The sequence below is a fragment of the Haemorhous mexicanus genome, chromosome 14 (assembly GCF_027477595.1).
Source record: "Haemorhous mexicanus isolate bHaeMex1 chromosome 14, bHaeMex1.pri, whole genome shotgun sequence".
NCBI lineage: Eukaryota > Metazoa > Chordata > Aves > Passeriformes > Fringillidae > Haemorhous > Haemorhous mexicanus.
Genome location: NC_082354.1, coordinates 20,412,483 through 20,424,776, shown reverse-complemented (window position 1 = coordinate 20,424,776; position 12,294 = coordinate 20,412,483). Strand labels below are relative to the sequence as shown.

Below are 12,294 nucleotides of genomic sequence, written 5' to 3'. Positions count from 1 at the left end.
TGTGCTGAGTATCCCTCAGGTGTGCTGAGGCTCCCCCAGGTGTGCTGAGCCTCCCCCAGGTGTGCTGAGCATCCCTCAGGAGTGCTGAGGCTCCCCCAGGTGTGCTGAGCATCCCCAGGTGTGCTGAGCATCCCCAGGAGTGCTGAGGCTCCATCCAGCAGAGCTGAATGCCAGAGCCCCAGGAGCCCCCAGGCTGGCAGGGGCACACGGGGACCAGGGGTGGCTCAGGGCACAGGGGGGCAGCTCTGGGGCCAGCAGCACAGCACAGCTCAGCTCAGCTCAGCTCAGCTCAGCACAGCTCAGCTCAGCTTAGCAAAGCACAGCTTAGCTCAGCTCAGCTCAGCTCAGCTCAGCTCAGGGCTCATTCCCAAGGCCTGGGGACACCAAGTGTGGCTGTGTTTGAGTATCTCAGCTGGGCACACGCAGGACCAGCTCTGACAGTGCCCAAAAGCAAAGTCTGAACTTCTGTATGTGTGGGGTTACAGGGAATGACCGTCACACAGAAAGATTTTGAACATTAATTACAATTAATTTTGAACATTTTGTCATTTCATAATTTAATTGCCAACCCTTTTCCCTTCAAATTAACCATGGATGTACAGCATACAATCAAACAAGCTTTTTTAAAAAGTACATCTTAATATAAATAGTTTATTCAGTGCATGGTTGTGTATACAACAAATAAGAAACAAGTTTTTTGTACCAGGCAGAAAGCTGCCTGCACAGAACTAATTCAGTTTTGGAGCACAGAATCCAACGATGATTAATGCACAAAATCTGACACATCATGCAACTCTATGCCAATATTCCAACTTTCTCCCATGCAACAGACATGATGACCTAAATGGAAACCTAACTACATTTTTAAACAATTGTTTCCAAGAGCAGTATAAGTATAAGTTGTTTAGGGGTAACCTGTCCTAACGCTTCCTCCTACACAATATTCACGTGCCCGTTACAGTGAAAGGACTTTTACAAATAAGACGTTTCTTATAAAAAAATTAAGTCACCTTAATTCCACAGTTTCTGTCTTTAGAAAAGAAGCCACAACGATAGTTTAACATGACACACAAAATGGAATTAAGAGAAATCTACACTGGAGGATAATTTTATCCCTTTCTGTTAACTTCCACTTGGGATAACAAAACAACTCAATTCCTACAGACTGGGGTTAGCACAAGAACTTTACCAGAAACTACAAATCTATAAAAATTTATATTTCATTGTGTTTAAAACCACAAGAACACTGTTTGCTTGAGCCTGAGACACCAACTCTCAGTTCCAACCCTGAATTTTGAATTATTTTTTTTAAAGACATAGCTTTAAAGACCCATTGGAGTTCAGAAATCAAAAAGTTGCACTATTCCAAATTAAAGGATACATTTTTTTTATCAAGCCTTAGATATAAAACGGTAAGCCAAGGAAACCACAGAGTTTACGTATTTGTTTTTTGTTTGCCCCTATAAAACATACAAGCATTAAAATTTCCTTTGAAGAGCAAAAGTGGTCTTTTCTGAGTTGGAAAGCAAATTCTTATCAGCAGTGAATGCTGTGAAATGTTTTTGTTTCCTTTTCCACAAAGCATAGGAGAGAGAGAGAAAAAGAGAGAAAGAAAAAGTGAGAGAGAGAAAGAGCTGGACATTTCTTCTCGGAGGTTTTCCCACAGCTGTGTCTGCTGCTGTCCAACTGCCTTGTGGTGTGCACAAGCACATTCTGCATGCCTGGGGATTATCCTTTGCCAACCAGAAGATCTAATGGCTGATAAAGGGGTGACCTAGCGAGCTCGTGCCTTGGCCGGGGCACCTGAGGGTTTGGATGAAAGACTGCGAGTAAGAATTCAACTGCATCCAGAGGTAAGGTTCTGTAGAGAGCACTTGGCTGGCCTCAACCTGGCTACGTGGACTCGTTCTGGCTCATGGATTTACCCCCATTTAGCACTCCTGAAACGCTTCTGCTCTTTGTTGGGGTCCCACTTCCAGACCTGGAGAACTCTGTGAGATCGTGGAGGGAAGGCTCTTTGTACATGGCCACTGCAAGGCAAGAGAGAGCAGAACATCAGCACAGCTGGGGCTGGGCAGAGCCCAGCTCTGGCACGCTGGCACTGCTCAGCAATCTGCAACGCAAGGAGAGGCAAACACCCAGGGCAAGGAGACCCCTTCCATTTCAAAGACTCCCTGAGAACCTCTGAGACCCTCTGTGGTGCACGGGCAGAAGGGGAAAACCACTCCTCCCTCTCCCACTGCACTTACACAACCCTGCAGGGCAGACCCAAGCTGACAAAAATCAGCATTTCCTTACAAACAGAGAAGCAGCACTGCCAGTAGTTTGATTTAACCTGTTGGAACTCTGCTGAGACAAACAGCACGTTACAGAACATGACACTCCTGCTATGCAAGCAGCTGGACAGGTCAAATGTACATGCACAGCAATTAAACACAACACAGTATCAGTTCAGATAAATGGAGCAAACCCAAGCAATTACCTTTTAAGGGTTTTGGAAGAAAGTGTGCTGCAGGTTTATTTTTCTTCACGTGGTTTCCTTTCATTATTTCTCCTTCTTTGTTAAGACCCAAATACCAACCCCGGCCAGACTGCTGCTGTCTGTAGATCATTGAGGAATATGTCACATAGTAGTTTTCAAATACTGATTCTTTGAACTTGCATTCAGGTGTAAAATGTTCCTGTAAGAAAGCAACAGATCAATATGTGCAAATCTCACATCAGTGAATGCAAAAGCACCCAACATCCATTGCTCTCTGAACGGTTAGAAGTCATAGCTCTCATCCTCAGCCATCCAGTTATGAAACACGGGTCCTACAAGTATTAACAAAGGAGTAGCACCATTTGGAAGCTGTGAAATGATGCTGTGAGCTCTAAGTAGAATGTAATAAGATCTTTGTGAAGAATGAGTAAAGAGTCAGAGGATTTATTGATTGGTGCAGCTAATGGATGCGGGCAGACACGGAGCTGTGTCACCCTGGGACCAGGACCTGCAGCCCTGCAGGCAGGGAGGGCCCAGAGGTGCTTGCTGCATTACCTGCTGCCCTCAGCCGAGTGAGAGACAAGGGCAGAGCAGTGCAGAGCCAACATGCCAGCACTAAATGGCTGAATCTCCTTAACCCCAACAGCCCTGGCTCCTTCAGCCTTTGAACCTTACAAGCTCTGGCAGCATCTCACCTGTGGGCTCTAAAACACGAAAGGGAAAGGGTTTGCTCTTTGTCACCACCTCAGTCGTGCCTCAGCCTGCAGCACAGAGCAGCCAGATGTTTGCTGGCCTCCCCTGTGAAGGCAGCCAGCTGCAGGGGAGCTGCCCTCGTACTTACAGGACCCCACAGAGGCGTGAAAGAAAGGAGGAAAAATTGTGCTCGTAGAATGATTGGAACTTGATTTTAAAATATCACAGGAAATTAAATGTCTCAGGAGCTTCAGATATTCTTATCTAGTTTCTAAAATATTCTCATGTGAGAAAAGGATGGTATTAAAAAAAAAGAAACGCAGCACTCTGCATTTTCTGCACATCTTTTGCCATTTTGTCTTTACAAGAGGAAGAAAAAAGCTCCCATTCTCTGACTGGCATTTGCTTCAACAAAGAATGTGAAGCAAGCAATTTTCTTCTTTTTTTCCTTTAAGCTAATTGGTTGTTATTTAGTTAATTGACAATTGGTTTCAATTGCTGTCAAATAGGGACAGTCATTGCATTTTGTAAGATTTCTGCATAAAAGCCTTCCCTCACTGTTCTCTGCCCAGCACCAGCCATGGTAACAAAGACTATTGCAAGGGTATCATCCAATTAGCAGCAAAATGGAAAAGTACAGTGCTCCCACTGGCAGATTAGGGTTTATGTGCAGTAATTTGGAGCTGTTTGGGTACAAAAGCCCGCTTGTACACAGCAGCAGAGGGTCAGACTGCAAACAGAAGCCCACGTTTCCTCTGGAGCCCTCAGGTTCACCCCGGAGCGAGAGCAGCCCTGCAGGATCCTCTGGGCACACACAAACACCCTCTCCATGACACACCCAGGGCCCAGACACATCCCCCCAGGTGTCTGGGCCCCAGAGCAGAGCCCCTCATGCCCTGGGCTGGCAGAGCCCCGTGCCCTTTCTGCCTGCTGCACCTGCAGCTCAGCGAGGTGCCCTGGCACCCCTGCCAAGCCAGCAGCTGCCTGGGCAGCCCCTGGGCACTGCAGGGAGGCTCTGAGGGAGGAATGCATGGGGCATTCCAGTGGGAATGGACTGCCCTGAGCCTGGCAATGCCAGCCCAGCCGAGCACAGGGCACCTCCATGGCACACCCATCCAGGGTGCAGAGCAGAGCAGCAGCTGCAGAGTGGCCATGCTGTCACCTCTGCTATTGATGCATTCTTTATCAGTGCACTGAGCAAGGGAGTGTATTGCTGAAGCTGGGAGAGGGCTGAGGGCCCAATTATCACTGACACTTTCCAGCTCACACACTCAATCCCATGGAAGATTTATAAACACAAGTGCTGAATTCCATGGCCAGGTTCTTCCTGTCTCTCGGCGTCCTTTTAGTCCATCCTTGCAATGAAAACAATGCAAATGAGTTCTGGAAAGTCCAGTGTTATGGATACATTATTACACAAAACAGATGCAAATAATTCTTTCTGTGAAAGAATGAAATTCTCTCTGCTTACCTCAAAAGTCACTGATGATGGCCCCTAAATGCCAATAAACTGCAGTCACTCAAGCCCCTCACACATCCACCCCTGACACTGAATGAATGAATGAATAAATAAAAGAGGAAAGCCAGTGCTGGTTCACTGTAGCCGTGACTCAGCCACGCTCAAGTGAGCAGCAAGATGAACTGTCAGGGGCTGCTTCTTGCTTTGGAGTGATCAGCTGAACCACTGAAAGGCTCCTTCATGAACCAATCTGTAGCTGCACTGAACATGTGAAAAATAATTAAAAAGTAATAATTTGGTGTATGATAATATGGTAAAAAGGCCTCATGGCCTTTTTTATACACTTAGAGTAGCTGTATTTCCAGGCAGCTGACTAGATTACATCTGAAATAATTCAGGCTACATTACAGAATGCCAAGCTTGAAAGCTAAAATATCATAAAAGCCAGTCTGGAATTCCTCCTGCTCTACTTGTGCAGAAGACATACCTGAAGCCAAAACCCCTCCGAATTATCAGCCATCACAGCCACCTACCCTGCAGGACTGCACATTAATGATTCTGTGCTCCAAATGAGTCTGGAGCAGGGATTCAGCCTCCCCAGGACCCAAAAGGGGAAGCTTGGGTGTGAGGAAGGAGTTCAGAGAGCCCCTTGCTGGGATGGCTGATGGGCAGGGCAGGGGCAGGAGAAGATGTTTGCTCTCTGCCATTTATTCTGAATTTGCACTCTGGATACCATCAGCAGGGGCCACCACCAAACTCTTCCAGTCATGAGCTCAGGACTGGCTTTGTTCAATGTTTCTCTCACCACAGGTTGAATATCCTGCAGCAGGATATGAAAACAATCCCAGATTGTTCAAATATTGTTCTGGGATTGTTCAATCCCAGATAGAACAAACCCTACAGCAGTTGATTAGAACAATCACAGATTTTGTTCAGATGGACTTAGTGCTAGAGGCATGAGTAAACAGCAAGAAAAGAAAATTTAACTTTGGAAAGTATTCAAGAAAAGTATTGCGTACGTGGGAAACTTGGAAAATGTTCTTATATATTGAGCATGTAATTATATTCCTTGTGATCAATGCCTATGTCTGTGTACAGGATTTATCCTTTATTTTCTCCACTTAATGAAAATTGGATTTTTTTCCCCTCCATACCCCAATTTCTTTCAGAACTATAATGTAGCCCAGGATTCCATTTTATAATGATGAATTTTTGAAGGAGCCTCGTTAAGGCTCCAGAGTAGTGATTTTCTGCACCAGTGAGCCTGCCTTTTTTTATTAACAGAGATTGATTTTCCCCATCGTGGCACGTGAAGTTCCAGGGTGAATCCTCTGGACCATCACCCTGTAATGTGCAGTGCTATCAGCAGCACAGGATGGGAACACTTCAGCTTTCCTGTTATCAGGAGCAACAGCTTTTAGCTCCCCAGTGCAAGGAGTCTGTGGAAGCTGGGATTTCCTGAGCCCCCAGCAGCCATGTGCTGCAGAATGGAGAGTGACAATTACCTGGCAGCAATGCATTTTGTACCAGAGCAGCACCTTTGCACAGACCCCACGGTGCTGCCCCTGCTGCTGGAGTTTTCCTGTGTGAGGAGTCCTGGTGATTCAGTGGGAGCAGCTCCTGCTCTCATGCCCGGGTCCTGGGGGCTCTTTGGCCATGGGACTGTCCCCAGCAGGGCACAGACACCTCTCCAGAAGGCTGTGGGGCTTTTGGGACAGGCCTTGGCTCAGCTCAGGGAGGAGCAACCCTTTGGCCATGCCCCTTTCAGGTGAGTTTTCACAGGCTCTGCAGGTAGCCCAAAGCCCTCAGGAGGGGCTGGGAGGCTGAACTAACTGCTACAGACAAACTACCAGCTGGCCTGGGGAGCAATTCCCCTGGAGTTCACTTCGAGGTATGGCCATACAACCACAGAAAGAAGAAAATTAGATCAAAAATTATATAGAGAAGAGACACTGAATTTATTCAGGAAAACAACTTAATGACAGGAGTGATAGGGAGGCAAAGTTTTCTGGAGAGTGATCCCAAACAACTCCACAGAATGGATTTTCCTTATTGCTAGTGCAATGAACAGGAATTGATCACAATTTATCACAAGTGAAACACAAACCATCAGTGGTTTGTGTAAAATTATTTACTGCAAAGCTTCTGTGAAGAGTACAATGGAGCCCAAGGAAGCAGCTGGATAACCAGGATCTCCAGAGAAAGATTTCAGGTTGTCACCAGGTATTCTCTGAATCCATGAGAAAAGCACTGAAAAGAGCCCCTAATGATTCCCTTGACAACATTCCTTTGCACAGCAAGCAAAATGCACAAATTCAGGGAAAAATGCCCACAGTGAACCGAAGCAGAAAACATGTTAATTACAAATACAGAGATTCAGAGGTGTGAATTCTGTTCGTTACTCTTTCTCTACCCTTATCAGTGACTCAGCTGAGCAGATGTCTCCATCTTTGCCCAGGTTTTCCAGTGGCCTTTGGGCCCATCAATAACCAACTATTTAAAGCTGGGTGCGTCAGCTCAGCGTGCTCTGCCCGTCAGGGTGTGCTGCTGGTGAGCCAAGGGAAGCGACTCAGAGACTGTAAACAAGGCTGGAATTTAACTGAGACAGGAACCAGGCAGAGTTATATTATTGCTCCCCTGTCTTTTGGTGATGCTTCACTTTACAGCTGTGTTGATTACCCAAAGCATTCCTTAACTGGGGCAGGAGAACTAAGGCATGATACATACAGGTACTGCAGAGGAAATTAATCCTGCTGGAAAAAAAACTGTAATGGGGCCTAAAACTTCTGCAAGATGCCCAGGAATCCACCTCAGAGATGTCAAACACAGGTCCCTGTCCTAATCCATCCCACCAAGTTTTGACATACAATGCACTTGGTATGAAGAAAGACAGAAAATCCACTTTACCCCAAATTCCTCTCTTGGACAGAAAATCCACTTTACCCCAAATTCTCCTCTTGGACAGAAGATCCACTTTACCCCAAATTCTTCTCTTTTGCATCATGTTTACTTTGATGATGCTGGAAGCACTGTAGAGGGAAACCTCTGCCATTAGCTGAATGATCAAGTCTTATTTTAGTCCATTCCAGCGCTTGCAGCCACCCTATTTCAATTTCTGCCGCTTTAGGAGGAGCACTCAGGTCAGTGAAGCAGCCCAGGCAGCTGCAGCAGGTACCTGTGTGCAGGTATCAGTGTGGAACACACACCCCGAGCCCACTGGAGCATCACTCCAGCAGCCTTGGGGCTGTGCCAGCTGCTGAACTGTGCTCCCACTGAAAACCACCAGAGAACTCCCTTCTCCTCTCAGCAGGCTCTCAGCTCTCCCCAGAGCAGCCAAGCAGCCAATCCTTTTCATAATTTTCCTAAGCTCATTATCTCTGTTCCCTGCCACAGCAGCTTCCACAGGTGAATCCAGCACTGTGGAAAACATTTAAAATGTGTCTGCTGTTGTTTTTTATCATAAGCACACTTCTCACCTTTTTTTTTTTTTTTTTTACAGCTTTCTACTCTCAGGTTTAGTTTTGGAAAACAGCACATAAAAGTACTCAGTGTGCCTCTTCTGTGCCATTCATTACCCCACATCTCTCCATCGTGCCTCTGCTTATTCATCTCTTGTCTTAACTGAGCAGGCCTAATCTTTTTAAATCTCTCCTCATATGAAAGTTTCTCAGTGCCTTTAATCATTTTCATTGCCCTTCTCTGAATTCTTTCTTTTCCTCTATCATTTCCAGAACTGAAACACAACATTTAAGAAGAGGCTGCTGCACCACTGAGTTGCATAACAGAGGTAAGGTATTTTCAGTCATTTGTCTTATGACAAAGTAAAATGGACTCTGTTGCTCAACCTCACTATTGTGCATTTCTAGAAAAGTTCTCTGTCTTTTCAGTTGTGTCTCTGATAAATATACTCCAATTTTATGGTATTTCTGACCCTCTGATTAGTCAGTGTACCCAAGTTAAATATTAAAGGAAGGGAGAAAGATGCAAAGAGCAGCTTGAACAGCTTTCTTCCCCAGAACTAGAGCAGAGAGCAGCAAAGATGCTAAGCAAGCTATTTTATAACAAATCCATTATTACATAGATAACCTGCCAGACACTGCAATCAGATTTCTAGCAGTTATAAGTGACATCAAATCCTGGTATTGTCAAATCTTTCCAACACTGCTGTTGAGCAGAATGTCCTCAAGCTCCCCTGGCACTTGTGCAGCCCAGCCCGGGCTCCCCCTGCCCAGCCAGGCTCTGAGGAGCAGCAGGGCTGCTCAGAGCACAGGGGGATTTACTGCTGCTCCTGGGGAGATGGCAGAGATCTCCTCTGGACTGACACCCTGGCTTCATGCACATTTACCTTAAAGGGCTGAAAACAATGATCTCATCAGTGTTTGCAGCAAGCTCTAAATCTCTCTGTTTCATTACGAGCAGGGACGTGACCCCTTCTGCAGTGGATGCTCCTAAGTTCTCTGGAAAATCGAGAAGGCACACAGAGCTTCTTCTCTTCTGGGGAAGAGCAGCTGAATGGCAGGAGTCAGACAGGAGGGGACAGTGCTGTACCCTCCTGTGGAGCACCCTGGCAGGGGATGCTGTCTGTGCCAGCCTGGCAGAGCTCTGCCCAGCTCAGCCTGTGCTGTACCCTCCTGTGGAGCACGCTGGCAGGGGATGCTGTCTGTGCCAGCCTGGCAGAGCTCTGCCCAGCTCAGCCTGTGCTGTACCCTCCTGTGGAGCACCCTGGCAGGGGATGCTGTCTGTGCCAGCCTGGCTGTGCAAGTGCAGCTGGGTCAGCCCATGGCAGAGGGAGGGATCCCCTCTGCTGCTCCCTGCCGAGTGCCATCCTGTGTTCCTGTGGCAGAGCTCTGCCCAGCTCAGCCTGTGCTCTGCCCGGCCCTCCCCAGCCTGCAGCAGCTTCTGCTGACACTGGAGAAGGATGGGGTCTGCACCAGAGGAAGAGCTCAGCTGCTGCTGAACGAGCTCTTTTTCTGCACACCAGCAATTGCCTCTGCTCAGTGACTGCAAGAGGCTGCAAGAGGAAGATAAATCCCAGCAGGAGCTGCAGGAGGAATAATGCCACACTGCATCACACGGGCCCCTGCCTGGCTGTCAGCTGAGGGTGCTCCCCAGCAACAGCCAGCCCTGCCCTCTGCCTGGGCTCCTGTGGGTGCCCATCTCTGGGCTCTGGCTCAGCCCTCCCTCGGGGGCTCAGCACAGCCCTGTCCCTCTCCCGGGAGCCCCAGAGTGCCCCAGCAGTGCCCCTGTGCTGTGCCCACGCTGCCCTGGGCACTGCCTGTGCTGCAGCTGCTGCCTCAGAGGAGCCTCCCCTACAGCAACACTGCCAAACCTATTCTGGAAAGCTCTGTAAAGTAATACATGCAGCACAAGTTTTGGACTGGGATTATATACTAAAAAATAACACCAGACTAACAGGCCTATTAATTAATATTAGCCTATTAATATTAGGCTTTTATTCTGAAGCATTACATTGCAAGCATAATTGTCACTATGGATAAAGTCAGTGTTGGGAAACCTAGGGGGGACATTACACTCAACAAAAGCAGTGACTCCCTCAGAACCTGATCCACAACGTGTTCCAACCAAGGCAAATGTTACCCATGCCTGCACTGCATTTTGGGGAGCTCCTAATGCTCAGGTGGCCTGCAAAGACACACAGACCTCCTGCTGTAAGAAACCTTGGATATTTGATATTTGTCACTACTCATTCAGCTCGCTACATACAAAGTGTAAATATAAAACCTGAGCATAATAATAATAATAATAATAATAATGTCACAGGTTCAAGGAACTGGTTAGCTCCATCCTGACCAAAGCAGCACCTCTGTCTGACCAAATGGTAATGAGACCTTTTCAAATGAGCTCGATTTACTGAAATCTGTTCATTCATGCATGCCATGGGTGGATGTTTTTCAAACCTCAGCAGGCTGGCAGTGCCAGGGCATTACTGGCAGCCAAACCCTGCTTCTGGATACAGAGCATGATGCTCTTTGGAATCTGTGCACCCTCCCAGCTCCCTGCATGATGCTATTGACCATATGCTGCTAGGGGATCTCAGAAGGATGTTTGTATCAGAGATGGGAGCTCATTGTGAGATCTGAGAGATTTCAGATGGCAAAACCTTTAGGAACAAGGTAATAAAGGATTAGACATGGGAGATGAGGTACAGGAGTGGCCCTTTACTGGAGAGCTGATGCTAACTGGTAGAACACATGTGCTTCGGCAGGTGAAGACCCCACCTACGAAGGGACACATGCAGAGCACAGCTAAATCTCTCTCTGACAACGATATCTGCACACCTTGTAAGCAATTTAAGTTTTGGGGAAGTTTTCCAGCACTTGTATGTCCTCTCAACAGGCCTCGAGCAAACCACTGGAGCCAAGAAATAGCCCTGACCTTCCAAGAGACAGCTGAGCACCCAGATAAGCTCACAAAGCTCTGGTTTCTTTCTCCCACAGTGATAGGGACTTTGCAAAGGTCTGTCACTTGGCTGCTTTATGACTCCCTGCTGCCCCTGGGCTGTGGAAAAGATTACTCTGGAGCCAGACTTTTGGGAGACACCATGCTGCTGTTGTCTGAGCAGCAGAGAGAAACAGGTCCCTGCTAAAACACTTGCAAACCTAATTTAAACTTGGAACAAACCCAAATGTCTCTGGGAGGTACAATTTAAAACCCTGACCTAAGATAGCCTGGACTGCAATCACAGATTTCTGGGAATGCTGTGGGACACTTGCTCCATGAATCAAACACTGCAGATCTCTGTATTATAACCTTTCCACAGGAGAGCTGTTCTGAGTTCTCTCACAGTGAAAAAATTAGAAAAACACTAAATTCAAACATAGGTATGACCACTCCCTGACTTAGACATCTACTCCAGCAAGTCTCTCAGGCTTCCTGACAATCTGAGTCAAAGAACCCTTTCCATCATCCCCATCTCCATGTCTCTGATAGTGTTACCTGTTGAACAGACAGGGAGCTCCCTAAAAGGGTTTAGGGGGGTTTGAGTGAAATCTTTGTCCCTGACTCACACAAAAAGGTGAATGATGTGAGCACTTTGATTTGAGAACTAAAGCTTGTGTCTCTGCCTCAGAAAGTTCTAAGCACAGTTGAAACAAAGAGCTGGCAGGAGATTACCAGAAGCTGGGCACTCTACCACAAGGAGGAATCTGAAAGCCAGGCCCCAGGTTTACTTTGAAAACTACTGTTGCGTTTTCCTTGAGGTATCTGGAGGGCCTGGGATCAGCTGTGGCTCTGAGCTGTGGCCCTGCACGAGCAGTCACAGCTCCTGCAGCCAGCCAGGAGCAGCCAGCCTGCAGCTGAAGCACAGGGCTGAGCCTGTCCATCCCCAAAGGGGACCACCTCTCCCTTTCCCCACTGCCTCATCTCCCACCCCACTGGCCAGGGATCCCTTCCCTGATCCCTGCCCAGCCTGTGCCCAGAGGGAGCAGCTGCTGGTGTTACAGCAGCACCACCCAAAATGATCTGAGCAGGGACTCTGCACTTCCATTACAGGGCAATGCTCTTAGAATTAGTCCTAGGTAGCTTTGCCTAGGATTAATTGGGTCTACAAATCATTACTTTCTTTCTGCAGGTTATGGCAGTTTGTCTGCTGGTCTCTTGTCTTTCTAAGCTCCTGCTGGTGAGATTCAGCTCTTCACCT

General features: G+C 47.3%; 1 protein-coding gene across 6 annotated transcripts in view; it reads right to left on the bottom strand.

Moving 5' to 3' along the window:
* Positions 1-631: 631 nt before the first annotated feature.
* The window catches only part of FGF13 (fibroblast growth factor 13), a 195,266-nt gene continuing 183,603 nt past the window's right edge, over positions 632-12,294 (bottom strand). For all 6 annotated transcript variants that reach the window (XM_059859070.1, XM_059859068.1, XM_059859069.1 and 3 more), the window contains 2 exons: positions 2,483-2,681; positions 632-2,030 (listed from right to left, as the gene is read on the bottom strand). In XM_059859070.1, coding sequence (XP_059715053.1) covers positions 1,894-2,030; positions 2,483-2,681 — 336 coding nt within the window. In that variant the 3' untranslated portion in view covers positions 632-1,893. The remainder of the gene's footprint in view (positions 2,031-2,482; positions 2,682-12,294) is intronic.